This window comes from Pristis pectinata, chromosome 14 (genome assembly GCF_009764475.1).
Source record: "Pristis pectinata isolate sPriPec2 chromosome 14, sPriPec2.1.pri, whole genome shotgun sequence".
NCBI lineage: Eukaryota > Metazoa > Chordata > Chondrichthyes > Rhinopristiformes > Pristidae > Pristis > Pristis pectinata.
Genome location: NC_067418.1, coordinates 16,656,581 through 16,681,078, shown reverse-complemented (window position 1 = coordinate 16,681,078; position 24,498 = coordinate 16,656,581). Strand labels below are relative to the sequence as shown.

Genomic DNA, 24,498 nt, shown 5'->3' with positions numbered 1-24,498 from the left:
GATGGATTTGTCAAGCCTTATTATAATCCTCTAATTTGTGTCTTGCTAACATCACTGCAAGTAAGGTACAAATTCAGCGAGGCTTCTGCTTAGTGAGCAGGGTGAGGATTTCATTATTGTCAGGTAAAATGTATGCACAACCTGAATCGAGAAGATCCTTGAATAAAAGGCAAATTATTGATGATTCCTTCACTTTATGCTTTACATATTAAATTTGACAGCATGTTAGAGGCCAAATGTTAGAATATATTACTGTAACTTCCATACTGGGGCTGAACAACACTGAGCATTGTGCACCAGTTAAACATCTGGACCACCTTCAGAGTGTGCCAGTAGTTCCAATTTGTTGAGCGCTTAATGGAAGGTGATAGAACCATCGATGAAGGAAATGCCAATAATTGTCGATGAGCCTAACTTTTTCAGAATTGTTTCACTATTTCAGAACTGTGATGCTGCTCACGGTACAAATTAGTACAAGACACAGATGTGGAACTAGAGAATAAAATCACAAGATAATTAAAGCTCAAAAAGAAGCCATTTGGTCCATTAAGTCCATGCCAAGGATGTACAGAGTTTCAAGAACAGTTGAGTGATGATGATAGTTATATTGATATTAATTTCACTCAGGGACAAGGTTAACCCAATTCACCTGTCCAAAACCAAGGAACCTGGTGGAACGTCACATTTACAGCCATACTACCAGTGTAATTTATTATTCTTGTCTCCTTCCTGGGTAAATGCATGATATTACTCTGTGCATATTTCCCATAGTCACATGAGTTAAGAGAAAATTAGCAACTAAAACTTGCAAAAGTGCCAGTCCTCAGACTGTATCACTGGAGGAAATTGCAAATATTCCACTAACCCAATTTAAAGTAACAATAGTATTTTGAATGTGGAAATAAAAACATGTTATTTAAAAAATCTAAACCCAAAGGGGTTGAGTTTGTAAGGAGGATATGAACAAAATATTTGTTGAAATGTTGTAAATCAAAATTCATGGTGAGCAGCTGGAACGGTTACTGGACTTTTAATTCTGGTGCTTGACTAACTACCTGGCTCTACCTCATTGACATATTTACTAAGACAACCAAAAATATGCACAATGTTAATAAGATGTTTAAATGTACTACAACATGGACCATCAAAATTGATTTTGGAATTTTGCAGGAGTTCATTTGAGTCAACTGCATTTAATGAACCAAAAATGATTTGTGCTTAATTATTTTTGAGTGGCCTCCATACTTGCCAATTGAACTTATCCCACTGGCTAATGTCTCAAAGGAAATTATTCCTTTTTAAATGAGATAACCAGGAATCCTTAAAGAACATACATTATGTAATGGCAGACTGTTTAGATATGATTGTGTGTAGAAATACAAGAAATTGCAGTACTCTTCATGTGTATATCCCTGGTCTGCACAAGGACCATATTTGTATGTGTAGACAAAGCGAGGGATGTAGTCTGAAGTGATGGCAATCACAAAGGCATTGGTGATCACTGCTAGCACACCGATTCCTTCCAGGATTCCATACCAGATTCCTAGTAAAGAAAAACAAAATCAGTCTTGAAAAAAAAGAAAAATAAAATCTAAAACCTGTGGACCCAGAAGTGCAGAATTTTTAAATCCAAGTCAAAAAAAAAGTAGCTCATAATGTACTTAGAAGAGCTAAACTATTTTGATTGCTCATCAATAATACAATGGACTGAGTATTGCGTTCTCACTCTTTATTAATGAATTTCTTCAAAGTGATGATGAGGTTGATATGCAAACCTTAATGATACAGGTGTAGCAGCAACAGAAAATAAATAAAAAAGATTACGATTAGTTGATCATTCGAGGACCAGGGTACACAGATACAAAGGGCTGGGCAAAAGAGGCCTGTGAAGGAATTCTTATATTTATGTAGACAAATTGTATGAAACTCTGTCTGTAAAGATGACAGAAACAGAGTCACAGATATTTTCAAAAGGAAATGGATAGTATCTTAGGGAAAGTAATTTGCAGGGCAATAGAGAGAGAGTGGAAACATGGAACCGAATGGAGCTAGCACAGAATTGATAGGATGAATGACCGTCTTCTCTGATAAAATTAACCCATGGTTCTCCCTATCATGGATAAATCACCAATGAACTCATGAGGTCCGTGTGGAAAATATTTCAGTGTTGTTTTGTTTCAGCGATACTCATTTGATTCTTCTTTAATGATAAAGTTTCTGGTTCGAGAAGAATTCTTAGCCCAAACCTTTTCAGTCATATCCATTCAGTTCAAAATAGGATTACATCAATCTGTTCAAAACTGGCAAATTAACTAATATTCTTCTTGCCTTTTATCAATGCTCAGTAGCCACCAACTGTGATTCTACAATGTAAGAAAGCCAAAGCTCTAATGAAACTTTAAGAAAGTAGGCAAAATCTATTTAGATATTGGGCATATCAGTTAACTGAACAGTATATTAATTCCATAGAGCCATTTAATCCATTAGATGAACTGCACATTACATCTAGAATTGCAGCAGATAACCCTCACTTGCTTTTCCCTTCAAATATAACTAATAGAAAATTCCATGGTTCCACAATCCATCATCAGCAACTCCACACTTCCAGAGTGAAGCACAAGCTCAGCATCCACATAAAAGCCTCACCTCCCTTCCTTGAATGGAATTCAATCTGGTTTAACAATAAAAATTTACTTAATGCATCTCAGGCATGAAGATAAATGCAGTAGTGCAGGTGCTAAATTCTATAGCTCTTGACAAAAGGGTCAAGGATTGTGATGCATGATTAACCCATGGAATATGGGCAGCATGGCAAGATTACGTTGTGTGTTTAGTTTCCCACTGTTCAAGATGGAGAATTGCTGCTTGAACACCCTGGGTGATTTGGCTTCTTCCTGAGAATCCTTCTCCTCCTCCAAAACCCTTCTGGCAGGTTTTCTTCATCGGTGTGCCTCAGATTATCCACCAGTCAGCATCCCCCTCCCACCTGCAACCCATTACAATGGAGAATGCTTGCTCTTTCGGGTAGAGGACAATTGATTTGTGCAGAAACCTTAAGAAGTCAGTAAATACTGTTTCAGATTTGCCATACCACTACCTGGGTAATTCCAGCATTTTTTGTTTTTACTTCAGATTTCTAGCATCTGAGGATTTTTGATTTCCATTTGGGCCTATACTCTCCAGTTTAGAAACATATAAAATTCTTAAGGGCCTTGACAGGATTAACACCAATTCAGTGTTGCCCTTGTTGGGGGTGCCTGGAACAAGGGAACAACAGTCACAAAATAATGGGTCAGCCTTTTAGGACAAATGTCAGAAAAAAAAATTACTACACATAGAGGGCTGCAAATCTTAGGAATTCTTTAGCCATAAGGGCTGTTGAGGCTCCATTGCTGTGTATATTCAAGGTGAAATGAATAGATTTTTGGATATTCAGAAGATACAGGGTTAGTTCAGGAATGTGTCTCTGAGGTAAAATATTAGCCAGGATGTCACTGAATGCCAGAACAGGCATGAAAGATCAAACAATCTACTCCTGATTCTAAAACAGATTGAAGGCCTGTGAAAAAAAACAGGCAAAGTTGGTGATGGGCTGAATGGCCTCTCCACACACTTTATCATTCTATCCCACCCACCCAGCACCCCCAACCTGAGGAAGACACAAGAGCTTCTGCAGATGCTGGAATCTGGAGCAATACACACAAAATGCTGGAGGAACTCAGCAGGTCAGGCAGCATCTATGGAGGGAAATACACAGTTGAAGTTTTGGGTCGAGACCCTTCACAGGACTGGAAAGGAAGAGGGCAGAAGCCAGAATAAAAAGGTGGGGGAAGCAGTCTTTCCTAAGAAAATCTTTATTTGATTTAAAAATAACCACATTAAAGCTCCTATTATCTTTGTTTACTCTAATGGATATTGTTGTAAGAACTTAAATCTCTGCTTATGAGTATAACATCTTAACCTGGCAACATTCTGTGAATCTACACCATCCATTCTCTATACCTTTAATATTCTGTCTAATAATGCGACATCAGTTTTCTTGTTGTGGCCTTACCCATGTTCAATGTAAATTTATTACCTATTTTGTCCTGTGTCCAGCTTTTTTCTTTTTGTGAGTAACATTATAATCAAAAGATGCTAAGAAACCTGTTTAGGCCCTAATCCATCTGCACTCATACCTTCAGGGAGCCAGGGCATCAAACTCCGAGGTAATTTTTTATACACTTCAGCATTTTTCTATTCAGTATTGTCTCCCACTCAATAATTCCTTTATAAAATATATTAAAAATAAAGAACTTCCATTTAAATGGTGTTTTTCAATGCTAGACTAACTGGTCGAATATTACCTGGATTAATCTTCTTAAACAGTATTTATAGTCTGTGCCAAAATATTTAGTTGCCTCAATAATTGATATACTAGAGAGAAACATACACTTTTACAACTAAAACTGGATCAATGACTTCCAAAGACCCTGTGAAATGATGAGTGCCTCACCTGTTCTGTTTTAACTTGTAGCCTTCAAAATTAAAAAAGGCCTCATGCATAATCTGTATCTGTGACGCATCTGGCTTTATGAAGCTATCTCTTTGGAAATGTTGAACAATTGTTTGTTACCAGATTAATCCAGTTCATTCCATTAGCTTTGGAACAAATTAATCAAGTGACAGTCTCTGGCAACCTAAAATTAGAAGGGGTCATTTGTATGTTTCTTCTATTTTTAAGTATTAAGAGAATAAGGAAACACCACCTCAAAGCAAAATACACCAGTGCTCTGAACCTGAACTAAAAAAATGCTGGGAATATGCAGAAGGTCGTGCAGAATTTATGTAGAGAGAAAAAGAGTTAATATTTCAGGTCAATTACATCTTCTATCATCAGGAAATACAGAATTGTGTTATTATTGTCATTTTCAAATCATTTCAACATTTATTGAGCTAAAACTTGATCTCTGTTTCTTTTGCGAAGGAAACACATTTCAGCTTAAATTTAGACTGTTTTTCTGAATTTGTGATACTAACAGCGAGCTTTGACCTTTTTGGCAGGAGATCATGAGCAGCACACTCATTGAAAGAGTTAGGTCTTTTGCCCTGGGCCTGACTGTCACTCAATGGGATAAGGCTGATCTACAACCTAACTCCACACTATCTATAACAATGTTATGCCACTGGCACAAAAAAATCCATTGGTCTCAGGTTTAAAATGAACAATGATCTGACATCAGCTGCTATTTGTGTCTGAGAGTACTAAGTTTCCACCAGATACTTTATAAGAAAGTGATTCCTGAGCCATCCCCAAAAGGAAAGCTCTAATGTTTAGATTATGCCCTATTGTCCTCGGCTTCCCAATTAACAGGTGCAATTTCTATGTACTGTATTTCACTTGTCAGATTCCTTTAATATCTTTGAAAATCAAATCACCTTCCAAATTGAGGGATTGAGAGGAAGGTGAATGTCATGACCAGCAGGAACAGGCAGGAGCAAAGTAATAGACATAATGGGACGGATGGGTTGAAGTGTGTGTATTTTAATGCTCTGAGTATTATGGGGTAAGAGTGATGAACTTAGACCATGGATCAGTACATGGAACTATGACGTTGAGGCCATAACAAAGACTTGGTTGAGAGAGGGACAGGAATGGGTACTTAATGTTCCAGGGTTTCAATGTTTTAGAAAAGATAGAGAAGGAGGTTTAAAAAAAGGGGAGGAGTTACACTATTAATTAGGGACAATATCACAGGTGCAGTCAGAGGGGACATAATGGAGGGCTCATCCACTGAGTCTATATGGGTAGAACTCAAAAATAAGAAAGGTGCAATCACTCTGATGGGATTATACTACAGACCCCCCCGATAGCCACCAGGAGATTGAGGAACAGATATGCAAGCAGATTAGGGAAAGGTGTATAACTAATAGGGTGGTTGTTGTGGGGGACCTCAACTTCCCTAATATAGACTGGGACCTCCTTCACATAAGAGGCTTAGACAGGGCAGAATTTGTTAGGTACATCCAGGAGGGTTTCTTAAATAAATATGTAGCTAGTCCAATAAAAGGAGGGGCTGTACTGGACCTGGTGTTGGGTAATGAGCCTGGCCAGGTGACTGACCTTTCAGTGGGAGAACAGTTAGGGAACAGTGACCACAACTTCTTAAGTTTTAAGATAACTATAGATAAAGATAAGTATGGACCTTGTGGGAGAGTATTAAATTGGAGCAGGGCAAATTATGAAAGCAGTAGGCAGGAACGGGGGAGAGTTAATTGGGAATAACTGTTTCTGGGCGAGTCCACATCTGACATGTGGAGGGTGTTTAAAGATCAACTGCACAGAGTACAGGACAGGTATGTTCCAGTAAGAAAGAAGGAGAAGGATGGCAAAGTCAGGGAACCTTGGATGTCAATAAAGGTAGTGAATTTAGTCAAGAAGGAAAAGGAAACATATGTAAAGCTTAGGAAGCTAAGATCAAACAGAACCCTTGAGGATTATAAAGAAGCCAGAAAAGAACTAAAGAAGGGAATTAGAAGAGTTAGGAGGGGCCATGGAAAGTCATTGGCAAATAGGATTAAAGAGAATCCCAAGGCATTCTATGCATACATCAAGAGCAAGAGGATAACTAGGGAGAGGGTAGGACCACTCAAAGATAAAGGAGGGAACATGTGCTTGGAGGCGGAAGATGTGGGTGAGGTACTAAATGAGTACTTTACATCAGTATTTACCAAGCAGAAGAACTACCTCACACTCAACATCAGCAAGACCAAGGAAATGATTGTGGACTTCAGGAAGGGGAAGTCGGGAGAACACACACCAGTCTTCATTGAGGCAGTGGAATGGGTGAGTAGCTTCAAGTTACTGGGTGTCAACATCTCAGAGGATCTATCTTGGGCCCAATACATTGATGCAAACATGAAGAAGGCACAGATTTTTCCCATCTGCCATCAGATTTCTGAATGGTCCATGCACACTATCTCATTATTCCTCTTTTGCTCGCTCGCTCGCTCTATCTATCTATCTATCTATCTATCTATCTATCTATCTATCTATCTATCTATCTATCTATCTATCTATCTATCTATCTATCTATCTATCTATCTATCTATCTATCTATCTATCTATCTATCTATCTATCTATCTATCTATCTATCTATCTATCTATCTATCTATCAGTAATTTTTTATGTCTTTATGTCTTGCACTGTACTGCTGCCACAAAACAACAAATTTCATGACTTAGTGATAATAAACCTGATTCTGATGATAGGAAGATTAATGCGGAGAATACTAATTTGCTAGGGCATTTCGAGATTAAGAAAGAGGTAGTGTTGGGTCTCTTAAAGAACATTTAGGTGGATAAGTCCCAAGAGCCTGATGGGATATACCCCAGGTTATTGAGAGAGGCAAGAGATGAGATTTCTGGGGCCTTGACCAATATCTTCATGTCCTCTCTAGCCACAGGTGAAGTCCCAGAGGACTGGTGAGTAGCTAATGTTGTTCCATTATTCAAGAAGGGAAACAGGGGTAATCCTGGAAACTACAGACCGGTGAGTCTCACATCAGTGGTAGGGAAGCTATTGGAGAGGATTCGTAGGGATAGGATTTATGATCATTTTGAAAACCATGGCCTAATTAGGGACAGTCAGCATGGCTTTGTGCGGGGCAAGTCACGTCTTACTAAATTGATCGAGTTATTCGAGGAGGTGACAAAGGCGATTGATGAAGGTAGAGCAATGGGTGTTGTCTGCATGGATTTTAGTAAGGCGTTTGACGGAGTCCCTCATGGGAGGCTCATCCAGAAGATTAAAATGCATAGGATCCAAGGTGAATTGGCTGTTTGGATTCAGAACTAGCTTGCCCATAGAAGACAGTATTTGTGGACATATTCAACCTCTCCCTGCTTCAATCTCAGGTTCCCACCTGTTTTAAGAAGACCACTATCATCCTGGTACCAAAGAAAAGCAAGGTAACATGCCTCAATTACTACTGACCAGTGGCACTGACATCCACCATCATGAAGTGCTTTGAGAGGTTGGTCATGGCACGCATCAACTCCAGCCTACCAGACAACCCAGACCCATTGCAATTTGCCTATCGGCGAAACAGGTCTACAGCGGATGCCATCTCCCTGGCCCTACACTCAGCTCTGGAGCATCTGGATAGTAAAGACACATACGTTAGACTATTGTTTATTGACTACAGTTCTGCCTTCAATACAATAATCCCAAGCAAGCTTGTCACCAAACTCCGAGACCTAGGACTCAACACCTCCCTCTGTAACTGGATCCTTGACTTTCTAACAAACAGACCGCAATCAGTGACGATAGGCAGCAATACCTCCGGCATGATTATTCTCAACACTGGTGCCCCACAAGGCTGCGTCCTCAGCCCCCTACTCTACTCCCTATACACTCATGACTGTGTGGCCAGATTCTGCTCTAACTCCATCTACAAGTTAGCAGATGATACCACTGTTGTAGGCCGTATTTCAAACAGCGATGAGTTGGAGTACAGGAAGGAGATAGGGAGCTTAGTGGAATGGTGTCATGACAACAACCTTTCCCTCAATGTCAACAAAAGAGCTGGTTGTTGACTTCAGGAAAGGGGCAGTGTACATGCACCTGTCTACATCAATTGCGCTGAGGTCGAGAGGGTTGAGAGCTTCAAGTTCCTGGGAGTGAACATCACCAACAGCCTGTCCTGGTCCAACCACGTAGACACCACAGCAAAGAAAACTCACCAGCGCCTCTACTTCCTCAGGAGGCTAAAGAAATTTGGCATGTCCCCCTTGACACCGACTTTTATCGATGCACCATAGGAAGCGTCCTATCTGGATGCATCACGGCTTGGTACGGCAACTGCTCTGCCGTGACCACAAGAAACTGCAGAGTTGTGAACACAGCCCAACACATCACAGAAACCAGCCTCCCCTCCATGGACTCTGTCTGCATTTCTCATTGCCTTGGTGTAGCAGCCAGCATAATCAAAGACCCCACCCACCCAGGTCATTCTATCTTCTCCCCCCCTCCCATCAGGCAAAAGATACAAAAGCCTGAAAGCACATTACACCAGGCTCAAGGACAGCTTCGATCCCACTGTTATGACAATTGAACAATACCCTAGTATGATAAAATGGACTCTTGACGTCACAATCTACTCGTTATGACCTTGCACCTTATTGTCTACCTGCGCTGCACTTTCTCTGTAACTGTAACACTTTATTCAGCATTCTGTTACTGTTTTACCTTGTACTACCTCAACACACTGTTGGAATGAATTGATCTGTATGAACGGTATGTGAGACAAGTTTTTCACTGTATCTCAGTACATGTGATAATAATAATACTAATAATTCAACCCCTACATGCATGATTCGGCTAAATCTAAACTGCACTACTTCCTTGGTCAATGAACTGTGCCAGGAATTGTGCACAGCATTCCAGGTGTGATCTAACCAAGGCTGTTGCATAATTTCTACTGCCTTGTACCCTAGCCCACTAGACATGGGAGAAAGTAACATAAATTTCTCACTGGTACAATCACATCCTTGACATTTGTATAGATTGTTTTTGCTGTTTCTTGCTGGTATACCATACAGACTTAATTTCACATTTACCACTGGATGTAGAGGGCCAACATTCCTTTAGCCTTTTCAAATATTTACTACAGGTTCTGGCAGAGCAGGGAAAAGCCCAGTGAATGTGTGCAATAGCTAAGCCATCCCCTGATCTATTCTACTCACAGCTCCTCCAATCAGAAAGTTAAAATGCCTGCACCATCAAAAGTATCACATCAGTCTAAATGAGGCACATTTTCAAATTGTTACCTGCTGATTAGCTTATTAACAACAGCAAATAAAGGTAAAGACAAGTGTGAAGGAAGTGGCTATTGTGTCAGTGGACCAGTGTTAGAGTGGGGGAGCTGAGGTTTTAGTTCAAGAGGCTTTGTGGTGAAGAGGTGAAGGTAGGTCTCTGCTAAGTTTTTTTCTTTGATTTGGTGTTCCCTTTAGTGCAGAGTAGTGAGAATGGCTCCAGGGTCAGTGGTGTGTTCAGCTTGTGAGATGTGGGAGTTCTGGGAGACCTCCAGTTTCCCTGATAACTATATCTGCATGAGGTGCATCCAGTTGCAGCTCCTTACAGACCATGTCAGGGAACCAGAGCTGCAGCTGGATGACCTTTGGCTCCTATGGGATACCAAGGAGTACATAGACAAGAGCTACTAGGAGGCAGCTACTCTGGAGCTGCAGGATGCAGGTAGGTTGGTGACTGTCAGGACAAGGATGGAGAATAGGCAGGTAATGCAGAGTACCCCTGTGGCTGTTCCCCTCAATAACAGATATACTGTTTTGGGGGTGGGGTGTGGAAATGACCTACTATGGGAAAGCTGCAGTGACCAGGTCTCTGGCACTGATTCTAGTCATGTGGTGTAGAAGGGAAGTGGGGAGAAGAGGAGAGTGGTAGTAATAGGAGATTCCATAGTGGGGGGGGGGGGGGCAGACAGGAGATTCTATGGATGTGAAAGAGATTCCTAGATGGTATGTTGCCTCCCTAGTGCCAGGGATGTCTCAGATTGGGCTCACAGCATTCTGAATGGGGACGGTGAACAGCCAGAGGTAGTGGTACATACTGGTACCAATGGCATAAGTAGAAAAAGAGGAGGTCCTGAAGAGGTAATATAGGGAGTTAGGTAGGAAGCTGAAAAGCAGGACCTCAAGGGTAGTGATCTCTGTATTGCTGCCTGTGCCATGCACCAGTGAGAGTAAGAATAGGATATTCATCAGATGAATGCGTAGCTGAGAAATTGGTGCAGGGGGCAGAGTTTCAGATTCATTGATCATTGGGATCTCTTCTGGGGAAGGTATGACCTGTACAAAAGGGATGGGTTACACCTGAACTGGAGGGGACTAATATTCTTGCAGGCAGGTTTGCTAGAACTGTTGGGGAGGGTTTAAACTAGTTTGGCAGGGGGATGGGAACTGGTGATGGGTCAGAGGTTGGTTCATTTAGTGTACAAGTAGATGCAGAGTGTAGAAAGACTGAGGAAGGATAGGCATTTGAAAAGGCAAAATTGCAGTCAGTTGGATGGGCTGAAATGTGTCTACTTTAATGTGAGAAGTATCAGGAACGAGGGTGATGAACTTAAAGCATGGGTAAGTACTTGGAACTATGATGTGGTGGCCATTGCAGATACTTGGCTGTTGCAAGGGTAGGAATGGCTACTGGATATTCTGGGGGTTAGATGTTTCAAAAGGGATGGGTGGAGGTAAGAGGTGGGGTAGTGGCTTTGCTGATCAGGGACAGTGTCACAGCTGTAGAAAGGGAGGATGTCCTGGAGGATCGTCTACTGAGTCAGTGTGCGTGGAAGTCAGAAACAGGAAGGGAGTGATCACTCCATTGGGAGTATTCTATAGACTCCTTTCTTCCCACCCCCACCCAATAGCAGCAGAGATATTGAGGAGAAGATTGGGAGGCAGATTTTGGAGAGGTGCAAAATAACAGGGTTGTTGTGATGGGTGATTTCAACTTCCCTAATATTGATTGGCACCTCCTTAGTGTACAAGGGCTAGATGGGATGGAGTTTGTTCAGTGTGCACAGGAAGGATTTCTGACACAGTATGTGGACAGGCTGACTAGAGGAGAGGCTGTACTGGACCTGGTACTAAGCAATGAGCCTGATCAGGTTTCAGATCTCTCGGTGGGAGAGCATTTTGGAGATAGTGACCATAATTCCTTGACCTTTACCATAGCCTTGGAGAGGGAGAGGAGCAGAAGATATGGGAAAGTATTTAACTGGGGGAGGGGGAATTATACTATTAGGTAGGAACTTTGGAGTGTAAATTGGGAACAGATGTTCTTGGGGAAGTGCACAGCAGAAACGTGGAGGTTGTTTAAGGAACAACTTGCATGGGGGTCTGGATAAGTTTGTCCCATTGAGGCAGGGTAAGGATGGTAGAGTGAAGGAACTGTGGTTGACATGAGATATAGAATATCTTGTCAAGAGGAACAAAGGAGCTTACCTGAGGTTCAGAAAGCATGGATCAGACAGGGCTCTGGAGACTTACAAGGTAGTCAGGAGGGCTTAAGAATGGACTTGGGAGAGCTAGAAGGGAGCATGAGAAGTCCTTGGTGAGTAGGATCAAGGAAAACTCCAAGGTGTTCTACACACGAAAGAATAAGAGGATGACTAGAGTGAGGGTAGGATTGATTAGGGATAAGGGGAAACGTGCCTAGAGTCGAAGAGGTAGGGGAGGTCCTTAATGAATACTTTGCTTCAGTATTCACCAGTGAGAGAGACCTTGATATTTGTGAGGATGGTGTATGACAGACTGATACACTAGGGCATGTTGATGTGAGGAAAGAGGATATGCTGGAACTATTAGGGGGGAGAAAACATTAGGATCAATAAGTCACTGGGGCTGGATGGGATATATCCAAGGTTATTGTGGGAAGCTAGGGAAGAGATTGGTGACAATCTTTGTGTCCTCACTGGCTACAAAAGTAGTGACAGATGATTGGAGGGTGGCAAACCCCTTTCCTTTAAGAAAGGGAGTAGGGATAACCCTGGGAATTACAGACCAGTGAATCTTACTTCAGTGGTGGGTAAATTACTGGAGAAGATTCTTAGACAGGATTTATGGGCATTTGGAGGAGCAGAGGCTGATTAGGGACAGTCAGCATAGCTTTGAGGGGCAGGGCAGGTCATGCCTCATGAGCCTAATTGAATTCTTTGAAGATGTGACAAAGCACACTGAAGGTAGAGCAGTGGATGTGGTGGACATGGATTTTAGTAAGGCTTTTGATAAGGTTCCTTGTGGAAGGATCATTCAGAAAGTTAGGAGGCATGGGATCCAGGGTAACTTGCTGTGTGGAATCAGAATTGGCTCACCCATAGAAGAGAGGGTATTCTGCCTGGAGGTTGGTGACCAGTGGTGTTCTGCAGGGATCTGTTCTGGGACCCCTGATCCTTTGTGTTTTTGTAAATTACTTTGTGGAAGGGTGGGTTAGTAAGTTTGCTGATAATACAAAGGTTGGTGGTGTTGTGGATAGTGTAGAAAGTTGCTGTAGATTACAGCAAGATATTGACAGAATGCAGACCTGGGCTGAAAAGTGGCAGATGGCATTCAACCCAGATAAGTGAAGTGATGCACTTCAGGAGGTCAAATTCAAAGACAGAATCCAAGGTTAATGGCAGGACTCTTAGCAGTGTGGAGGAACAGAGGGATCTTGGGGTCCATGTCCATAGATCCCTCAAGATTGCCATGCAGTTTGATAGGGTTAAGGCATATGGAGTGTTGGCCTTCATTAGTCAGGGTATTGAGCTCAAGAGCTGTGAGGTGATGTTGCAGTTCTATAGAACTCTGGTTAGACCCCACTTGGAGTATTGTGTTCAGTTCTGGTTGCCTCATTAAAGGAAGGATGTGGAAGCTTTAGAGGGTGCAGAGGAGATTTACCAGGATGCTGTCTGGATTGGAGAGCATGTCTTATGAGGATAGGTTGAGTGTGTTAGGGCTTTTCTCCTTGTAGAGGAGGAGGAGGATGAGAGGTGACTTAATAAAGGTGTACAAGGTGATAAGAAGCATAGATTGAGTGGACAGTCAGACTTTTTCCCAGTGTGACAATGGCTAACATGAAGCAACCTAATTTTATGGTGACTGGAGAAAGTCATAAGGGGGATGTTAGGGGTAAGTTTTTTAAAGTGGTGGGTGCATGAAATGCACTGCCTGCAGAGATTGTGGGGGTAGATACATTAGGGACATTTAAGGGACTCTTAGATAGCCCCCTGTTTTTCTATCATTCATGTGTCTATGTGGGAGGGAAGGGTTAGATAGATCCTGGAGCAGGATAAAATGATGGCACAACATTGTGGGCTGAAGGGCTGGGGCTGTGCTGTAGTGTTCTATGTTCTAGATTGTCATTGTTTCCGAGCACAGGAAACAGGCTCTCCACACCCATGCTGATCATCAAGCACCTGTTTACCTGCATTTGGTCAATAGCCTTTGTTGCATTGGCAATTTAAATGCTCACCTGGATACCTATAGAATTCTGTGAGCACCTACCTTTACCACTGACTCAGTGCATTCCAAATTTCACCTTCTGGGTGAAAAACCCTCTCCCATCTAACCTTTCACCCCTTACCCTGAACCCATGCCCTCTAGTTTTAAATACCACTGTAATGGGAAAGGTTTCTGACTATCTTCCCTAACTATGCCCCTCATAGCTATGTATACCTCTCTTGGGTAACTGGCTTCCTCCACCTCCCACTCAGTCTTCTCCTCCAAAGAGGAAAAACCCAGTGTATGCAGACTCCCCACATAACTTAAATACTCCATCCCAGGCAACAGCCTTTCACCATTTCTAGTCCAAGGAATCTCTCCTTTCCCCAGGTAAAACAATGATCCTCCTTGTTGACAAACAGAAATGGTTGGAAACTCGGGAGCAGTACAGTGATCTGCCATGTGTCCTAGATAAATATCATCCACTGAATTGCTCAATATTCCACTGTACTACAAAGGATATTCTTTGAATGGTGTTATCCCATATACAGTTTGTGCACCAGTATAATAACATGAGAAATAGGATACACGTCAAAACTTTCAACTGCAACAATCCACAATCTATCCTGATGTCATAAAATCATCATTGAATATAGAACAGTACAGCACAGGAACTGGCCCCCTGGCCTAATTAAATGCCTTACTAAACAAATCCCTTCTGCCTACACAATGTCAATATCCCTCCATTTTTGGCACATCCATGTGCCTATGTAAGAGCCTCCTAAATGACTCCATTGTATTTGTCTCCACCTCCCCAGCAGCAAATTCCTTGCTCCGCACATCACCTTTTGAAGTTGCCCCTTCTCACAAATGCAAGGCAAGCCCTCTAGTATTAGACATTTCAACCCTGGGAAAAAGATACTGGCTGTCTACTCAATCTATGCCTCTCATAATCTTTTAAACTCCTATTAAGTCTCCCCCTCAGCCTCTGCTGCTCAGTGTTGGCCAGAAAGAATCAATCTTCAAAACAGCTAACTGAAATGAGCCAAGGATAGTGGAAGCAGACAAACAATGTTCTAGCCAATGTGGTCAAAGGAACAGAGGCTGCCATTTTCTGAGACTGTTCTTGCTGTCACCATTTCGTGAACAATGAACACCCGCGCTCTGTCTGTAACTGATCTGCATCTCCCTGTTGCCAGTCACTTCAACTCCCCCTCTCGCACATCATTGATATGACAGTCCTCTGCCTCCTCCACTGCCAGAGAATTCCAAGCGTAAACTGGAGGAATTGCCCTCATTTTCTGTCATGGAACCTTGTGGCCTAATGGCATGAACATTGAATTCTCCCACTAAGTAATCCCTACCCCCTTCCCCATAACCCCCCTCATCATGCTTCTCCTCTTCCCTTTCCTAGCCTCATTTTTCTACCTTTTTTCCCTCCTTTTCCCTATCCCCAGTGAATCTACTCTCCCCTCCTCCCCCACACCTGCCTACCACTATCTCTTATCTGCATCTACCTATCCCCACCCTGCCTCTCCTCTTGTCCACCTATCACTGCTCTCCTTTCCCCTCTTTCCTATTTTCAGTCCTGAAGAAGGGTCCTGACCAGAAATGTCGACTGCCTGCTTTTCTCCATGGAGGCTGCTTGGCCTGCTGAGTTCCTCCAGCATCATTGTTTTTCATCTAGATTCTGGCATCTGCAGTTATTTATCTCTCCACTATTTTGTAAACTGTTTTGTGAACTGGCTCTTGATCAAGGATAGCATGATCAGAGCAATTGAAAGTGCACACAGAGGTCTCTGCTGATGATCTGCTAAACCTGAGATCATTTCCAAATCAACAACGAAGAAGCTGTTTATTTGGTTAAATAGAAGCAGCAGGCTTATGGAAAGAACAGTCTGTGGCCTGAAGTAGCCTGAGCCTAGTGTTTGGCTGACCTGGCTTGAACTGCTCTGATTCAGGGAGAACAAAAAAAGTTACATGAGGCCCAAGTTGGTGGAAGAGCAATAAAGTAATGCTGCTTGTAGCCTTGGCCCAGATCCAATGGGAAGTTGCCTCAGGCTAGCCAAAGGAGCCAGAGCAAACAAAATTGAAACAATATCAATCTGATACAAAAGAGGATAAGAATGGAGGGTTTTGGGTGCAGAAGCAGTGGAAACTCTGGAGATCAACCATCACAAAAGTGGATGACTCCACGTCAGAAACGTGGAGATTACATTGGGATTGAGAGAGACCACTGGCCAGCGTAAACTCTTATTCCCAGGTGTTACCTTTTCTATTCTTTCCCTGTTCAGGGAGGGTCAGAGAAACCTAGTTGGTGTGTGCACAGATATTTAGTTTTGTAATGACTTGCATGCTTATTGTTAACTGAACCAATATGGTATTTGTCAGTTAATACAGATTTTCTTTGTGACTAATCAATTTTTGTTTTTGAGGGTGAATACCTGCAACAAGAAAACAACCCAAATTTGTTCAACATCCCCTTGGAGTACATGCCCTCTAACCCAGGCAACATCCTAGTAAACCGCTTCTGCACCCTCTATACATCAATGCTGTTAAGGGTACCACCATTACTTGTGTATTGTCCCTTTAGATAAGATATCTTTATTAGTCATGTACATCAAAACACACAGTGAAATACATCTTTATGTAGTGTGTTCTGGGGGCAGCCTGCGAGTGTTGTCATGCTTCTGGTGCCAACATAGCATACCCACAACTTCCTAACCTGAACATCTTTGGAATGTGGGAGGAAACCGGAGCACCCTGAGGAAACCCACATAGACACAGGGAGAACATACAAACTCCTCAGACAGCAGCTGGAATTGAACCCAGGTCACTGGTGTTATAATAGCGTTATGCTAACCGCTACACTACCATGCCTACATTTGATCTCCCAAAGTGCAACACCTCACACTTTGCCAGATTAAACTCCATCTGCCATTTCTCTACCCATTTCTGTAACTGATCTATATCCTTTGGCAATCTTCTACATTATCCACAATGCCACTGATCTTTATCAAATATGAATTTACTAACCCACCCATCCATGTTTCCATCCAAGTCATTTATATATATATATATATATATCATAAACAGCAGAGGTCCCAGTACAGATCCCTGTGGAACACCACTAGTCACGGACCTCCAGCCTAAATATGCTCCATCGACCACAACCCTCTGTCCTCCATGGGCAAGCCAATTCTGAATCCAAACAGCCAAGTCACTGTGGATCCCAAGCAACTTTAACTGAAAGATCTGGTCCTTCCAGCAGCTACAATGTGAACACACCACCAGTCACATCTTCCCCTCCCCACCCCTTTCTGCAGGGACCACTCTTTCGATTCCTTGGTTCACTCATCCCTCCCCACCCATCCCTAGGCACTTTACCCTGCAACACCTGTCCCTACACCTCCCCCCTCACCACCATCCTGAGCCCTAAAGAGCCCTTCCAGGTGAGGCAGCAATTCACATGCATCTCCTCCAACCTTGTTTATTGCATTCGGTGCTCTGGGCGTGGCGTCCTCTACATCAAGTGAGACCAAACACAGACCAGGGAACCACTTTGCCCGGCACCTGCATGCCATCCACCATGGCATTCTTGAGCTCCCAGATGCTAGATATTTTAACTCTCCTTTAAATTGCCACATCAACCTGTCTGTCCTCGGCCTCCTCCACTGCTAGGGTGAAGCTAAATGCAAACTAAAGGAACAGTACCTCATTCCACTTGGATAGTGTTGGATTAGGGTATCGATTGTTGTTTTTCTTGTAGTTTTAGCTTTTGTTACACCTGTATGTTTATACAATCACCTGTTTGTAAGCTTTTAGTAACTTATAGTATATTTGGCTCTACACTTCTGTACTTTGTCTGCAAAGCTTAAGTGTAACTCATAATATCTTTTCACAGGCTGTTATCAGATTTCCTTATCTAACCAGTTTGCAGTATAAAGAGAACATGTGGCCAGGTTCTTTGTTACTTCATTTTACTTGCCTTGCTTACTGGTACAAGCTGACACTGTCTGACCTATACTTTGAACAGCTAATAAAACAGATGTAATCATAAGATTTGAGCCTCGTGCTTGAATTCCGAAGAACCCTCTGGACAACATTATCTCCAGATCTCACAGGAGTCTACAATCTGACGGCATGAACATTGAATTCTCCAATTTCAGGTAACCTGCTCCTCCTGTGTCCCAGATCTACCCAGTTCCTCCTACACCCATCCCACCCCCAGCCCCCTATCACCCTGTTTATTTCCCCTCCACACACTCCTTCCACTAGGTCCCCCTCCCCCTCCTGTTCCCGTCTGCCAATCTCACCTCCATGATTTGGTTCCATGCCCAACTTCCTATCCCATCAGATTCCATCATCTGCAGCCCTTTGTTGCCTCCACCTATCACCCCTTAGCCTCTGTTGCTATTTCCACTCTTTCCTCCTCCATCTGCCTATAACCCCCTCCTCACCTGGCTTGCCAGCTCTTGCTCCACCCATTCCCTTCATCTCTTTATACTGGCCATCTCTTGGTCTTTTAGTCCAGATGAAGGATCTTGAGCAGAAATGCTGACTGTTCATTTCCCTCCAAATATACTGCCTGACCTGATGAGTTTCCCCAGCAGTGTTGTTTTCAACCCACAGTAAAAACCTAGTTGGTTTCTGCAACATCAACAGGAAGACTTGCAGAAATTCTCTTTTTGGATCTAACGACAGATTTCAGTGGAACCCGCAAAATTCTTGCAGGGTTTAACAGAATAGATGCAGGGATGATGCTTCACCCAACTGAGTGCGTCAAACCAGTGGATGCAATTTTAAATTAGAATCCAGTCATTCAGATTTGAGAGGAGGTGAAATTTCTTCAAGTTTGTAGGGGCCCCAGTCACTTAGGATATACAGAGATTGACTAACATTTTAGATACTGAAGGAATCAAGGAATATGGAGGAACAAAGGACTGCAGACATTGGAATCTAGATGAAAAACACAATGATGCTGGAGGAACTCAGCAGGCCAGGCAGCATCTGTGGAGAAAAACAGGTTTTGGGTCAGGATCTTTCTTCAGGACTGAAGATGGGAAAAGGGGAAGCCCAATATGAGGGAAAAGCAGAGCAGTGATAGGTGGACAAAAGAGGGGAGGTGGGGTGGGCACAAGTTGGTGATAAGTAGATGCAGGTAAGAGATTGTGATAGGCAGGTGTGGGGAGAGCAGATCTACTGGGGGACAGATCAAAGGTAAGGAGGGGAAAAAAGGAGTAGGTAAGAGAGACAGGCTAGGAAAGGGAAGAAAAGGAAAGGTTGGTGGGGATTACTTAAAGTAGGAGAATTCAATGTTCATATTGTTAGGCTGCAAGGTTCCAAGATGGAAAATGAGGTGCTGTTCCTCCAGTTTGCACTTGGACTTCTCTTGGTAATGGAGGAGGCCGAGGACTGACATATCAGTGATGGTGTGGGAGGGGGAGTTGAAGTGACTGGCAATGGGGAGATGCAGATCAGTTATGGACGGAGCACAGGTGTGCTGCGAAATGGTCACCTAGTCTGCATTTGGTCTCACCAATGTAGAGGAGGCCACACTTGGAGCACCGAATGCAGTAGATGATATTAAAGGAGGTGCAGGTGAATCTGTCTCACCTGACAGGACTGTTTGGGTCCCTGGATGGATGTGAATGTAGGGGCAGGTGTTGCATCTATGATGGGGGCCAGTGGAAAATTCCCCAGGGTGGGAGTGGGATGGTGGGGAGGGAGGAGTGAACTAGGGAGTCACGGAGAGTGCGGTCCCTGCGAAAGGCAGAAAGGTCACTGCAGGAAAGTGACCATGATCATCTCATGGGTCAAAAGAGTAGGAACAAGGGGCCAAATGGCTTAACCCTGTTTCAATTTATTAAGCTCTTTTAACTGAACTCTGCTAATCTTTTTTCTAATTTACAGAGGTTGAGTGGGGGAATCTTTAAAGAATTTCTCAGTACAGGCATTCAAATCTAACAAAATTACACAGCATGATTAATGAGAATTATCAAAACCATAGAAAATTGCTGCCTTGACCATTTAAAAGGCTTTCTTCAAAGCTTTATGGTGGGTGGCACGGTAGTGTAGCAGTTAGTATGATGTTATTACAGCGCAACCCTGGGTTCAATTCCCGCTGCTGTCTGTAAGGAGCTTGTACTTTCTCCCTGTGTCTGCGTAGGTTTCCTCCAGGTGCTCTGGTTTCTTCCCACATTCCAAAGACGTACAGGTTTAGGAGCTGTGGGCTGGCTATGTTGGTGCCGGAATACTGGTGACACTTGCGGGCTGCCCCCAGCACATTCTCAGTAATGCAAAAAGATGTATTTCACTGTTTTGATGCACGTGTGACTAATAAATAAATATCTTTTTATATAATCTACTAGTGTGAAAGAAAAACATGGTATCAAACTAGGAGGAAAAACTTTGTTGATTGTTAAAATCTGTTTCTTAATTCTTTTTTTCAAAATAGTTTAGATGACTTAAAATTTGTCATTTTGTAACTGTTACTCAATGCAAAATTTCAGAGATAACTCAGAGTTAGAGCTCTCTCCTGTGGTAAACAGTGGGATCTACTTACAAGCAAGTACATATTGAGGTGTGTCATTTATAAACTGGGCCAGAAATAAGTGAACAAATACATTTCGATCACAGTTGAATCATAGAATGAAAAAACAATTTCTACTCTAGACACTGCCACCCTTGGGTTTAATACAAGAAAACCTCTTGCAGTTCAAACTGAAGCTGCTGATGGGAATGGGATTCTTGAAACATGGGTGCTCCATTAGGTTTTGCCATCATCCACTGTGGCCCCCCCCCCACACACACACAAAAAAAGGTATTAATTTGTACCTGTTGCTTACTTTTAAAAAAAACACATTAAATTCATGTAGTCAAACAGTTAAATGATAACTGTGTCCCTCTAGTGCCAATTGTGTTGTTAATTCACTTGTCACCTCAGAAAAGGCTCAATTTTGTGTCGGCACAAGAGACTGCAGATGCTGGAAATCTGGAGCAGCACATAAAATGCTGGAAGAACTCAGCAGGTCAGGCAGCATCGATGGAGGGAAATGATCAAGTTGATGTTTTGGGTTGAGACCCTTCATTGGGACTGGGAAGAAAGAGGGGAGATAGCCAGTATAAAAGAAGGGGGGGGGGGGGGGGGGGGGAGAGGGATGGAGCAAGAGCTGGCAGGCAATAGGTAGGTCTGGGTGAGGAGGTGATTGGCAGATGGAGGGGGGAGAGTGGGAATTCAGTCAGAAGATGGGAGGTGATAGGTAGAAGTGACAAAGGGCTGAAGAAGATGGAATCTGATCGGAGAGGACAGTGGACCATGCAATAAAGGGAAAGAGGTGAGGAGGGGAATTGGTGGGAGGAATGTGTGGGTGATGGGCAGATCAAGAGGGGAGGGGACAGAGAAGGGGGGATGCTGGTGGGATGATGGAAAAAAGGTGAGAAATCGATGTTCATGCCGTTAAGTTGGAGACCACCAAGGTGGAATGTTGGAATGTTCCTCACCTGGATTCCACCTATCAGCTCTTGCTCCACCCCTTCCCCCCACCTCCTTATACTGGCTTCCTCCCTTCTTTCTTTCCAGTCCAGATGAAGGGTCTCGACCCGAAATGTTGACTCTCCATTTCCCTCCATAGATGCTGTCCGACCTGCTGAGCTCCTCCAGCATTTTGTATGTTGCCCAATTTTGCACATGCTGAGCAGAAGTTAAGGCTAAGCTGCATTACTTAAACCTGGACTCCTCTTAAAGGGGAGGAGCATCATGCTTGCTGTAAATGATTCAACTGAAGCTGAATGAGCAGAATCTTTAGATGACCAACATGGGAGAGGATGGACTCAGATTTTCCAAAACTGCAGAAGACAGGAGATGGGAAGCACAGGAGATAAGAACAGGGAGCAGGAGTACACCTTCTGACCTTCAAGCTTGCTCCGTCATTCATAAAGATCATGGCTGCTTTTCTACTCAGCTGCATTTGCCTGCACTATCCCCATATGCCTTGAATCCCTTAATATCCAGAGATCCATCAATCCCTCTTTTGAATGAACTCAGTGACTGAGATTCTACAGCTCATTAGGATAGAGAATTCCAAAGCTACACTACTCTTAGTATGAAGAAATTTCTCCTCCTCTCCATCCTAAATGGCCTAACCCTTATTAAGAACATAGAACACTACAGCACAGTACAGGCCCTTCAGCCCACAATGTTGGGCTGACATTTTATCCTGCTCTAAGATCTATCTAACCAGGATTCTATGACTGTGGGGCCCTAGTGCTAGCAGAAACATCTCCTCTGCACCTTGTTGAGCCTGTAAAAATTTAGTACATTTTACTAAGATCACCTTATTCTTCTAAAGTCTGGAGAATACAGGCCTAGTCTACTCAGTTTCTCATATAGCTAACAAGCCACTCCAGGAGTTTATTGCAAATATTCCATGGCACGAATATTATTTTTTTACCCAAAGCTACACACAATTCCAGGTGTGATCTGATAACACATAATTTTTCTTTCATAAGTTCATGCTGACTCCACTCAATCCTATTATTTTCTGGATGTTCTGCTCTTGCATCCTTCATTATAGATTCCAGATTTTACCATCCTGGAAAGATATTGACAGATGAAAGTTCACAGTTACATTGGCTTTGCTAGCCATTGCCACAGGCTGTCCACATCCTATTTTGTGTTTGTACTTGCAACAGTGATAAGTGATAAACTTCAGTCAGAATTGTTACATCACAGGCGCATCCCTCCCCACCATCAGTAGTATCTACAGGAGGCGCTGCCTCAAGAGGGCAACATCTATCAAAGATCCCCACTATCCAGGCAATGCCATCTTCTCACAGCTACAATCAGGCAGGAGGTACAGAAGCCTGAAGTCCTGCACCACCAGGTTCAAGACTAGCTACTTCCCTTCAACCATTTGGCTTTTGAACTAACCTGCACAACCCTAATCACTACCTCAGTATAGCAACACTGACCACTTTGCACTACAATCGACTTTGCTTTATTTTAATTGTGTTCGTTCCAATAAAATTGTGTCTAGTTTATGTTTACTCTTTTTTTGTGAATGTTGTGTGTCCGATGCTATGTGCCTGCGATGCTGCTGCAAGTAAGTTTTTCATTGCACCTGTGCATACATGTACTTGGGCATATGACAATAAACTCGACTTTGGCTTTTGACTTTGACAATAACAGCGATTACAGAAAAGGATAACAAACATCTTTTTATGACCTGTTCAGACATTCAAGTGATAAAACTCTCTTAAACAAAATAAATAAACAAGGACAACACAAACTTGGACAATGTGGTGAGACAAGGGGAAAGGACATGTTCAGCACAGTCACTCTAAACACTCAGGTGGCAGGAACTCTACCAGATCCAGATGAGGTAGTGCCTGCTGGACAAAATTTTCTAACAAACAGCTCATCTCTACATTGGGCACTGCAGCGAAATCATTGGTCTGTATTACCTATATCCGTTGCTCTTGCAGGTAATGGTCGTCTCCACTGTGTGACAAATTTGTAGGCATCCAGTCTTATTTCAATGATATTGTTTAGGAGAGCGAGGAGAGGAGCCAGCGGGAAGGCAGCAACAAATATGGTTGTGAAGCCAAACTGTAAGACTAGATTGAAATGAGAGCTGCAGTTATGACTGCTTGAGTAGGTGAAAACATACACAGATTGATTCATTTGCCCAGATGAAATTGATCATATAAATGTGTATGATTAGCATAGACCTTTCCATATTGAAACAAACATATGATTTAATTCTTTGTAACAATAAACCATGCAAGCTGCCCCAGATTCAATGGGCAGCTCTTTTGCCTCCAAAGATCTCTGGTTCAATCCCCACTCCACAGGGTTCAGTGGTTATTGTAGGCTGACACTTTGATTAAAGGTTTAGGAACGGCTGCATTGTCAGAGATGTCTCTCGGATGAGATGTCTAGTTTCTTAGGCAAGTGTAAGAAACTTCCATGGCAGAATTCTTCATTGTTTTGCCAACACTTATCAGTCAGCCAACATCTGAAAACTGATGGTTTGATCAGATCCTGCGTCACTGATTGTGGAAACGCGCTGTGCACAAATTGGCCGTCTTGTTTCTTATCTTGCATCAGTGACTAAACATCATTGGAGGTAAAACACTCTGGGATGCCCCAAGGTTATGAAATGCATCCTACAAGTTTTACAATCTGACTTGGCTTGAAGAAAGTACCAAGTCATACAACGTAGAACTGAAGCTTAAGTGCCTGTGGTTAAATAAGTGGACCCTTAATGAAGGTAATTACAGTGCCTGATCCAAATTGAAACTCTTCCATATAAAAACCTCTTTAAGATTCTACTTCATTAAAAAAACAGCAATAATGTCACCCAGGGTGCGCAGATTAAGTTTATTCTCTCAGCACTGGGATTCTCACCAAATTGAAATCTGAAACTTACAGTTAGAGATTGTTTTAAATCTATTCTGAGGTGCTGCTTAAATAATTTATTTCCTGTAATACATGGAAATGATCTTTTCAAATTAAA

The 24,498-nt window shown here is 42.7% G+C and overlaps 1 protein-coding gene across 1 annotated transcript in view; it reads right to left on the bottom strand.

The window, feature by feature from the left end:
• The window catches only part of ano3 (anoctamin 3), a 364,194-nt gene that overhangs the window by 13,591 nt on the left and 326,105 nt on the right, over positions 1 to 24,498 (bottom strand). Inside the window, exons 24-25 of the mRNA XM_052029629.1 lie at positions 23,444 to 23,596; positions 1,396 to 1,543 (exon numbers count right to left, since the gene is read on the bottom strand). Coding sequence (XP_051885589.1) covers positions 1,396 to 1,543; positions 23,444 to 23,596 — 301 coding nt within the window. The remainder of the gene's footprint in view (positions 1 to 1,395; positions 1,544 to 23,443; positions 23,597 to 24,498) is intronic.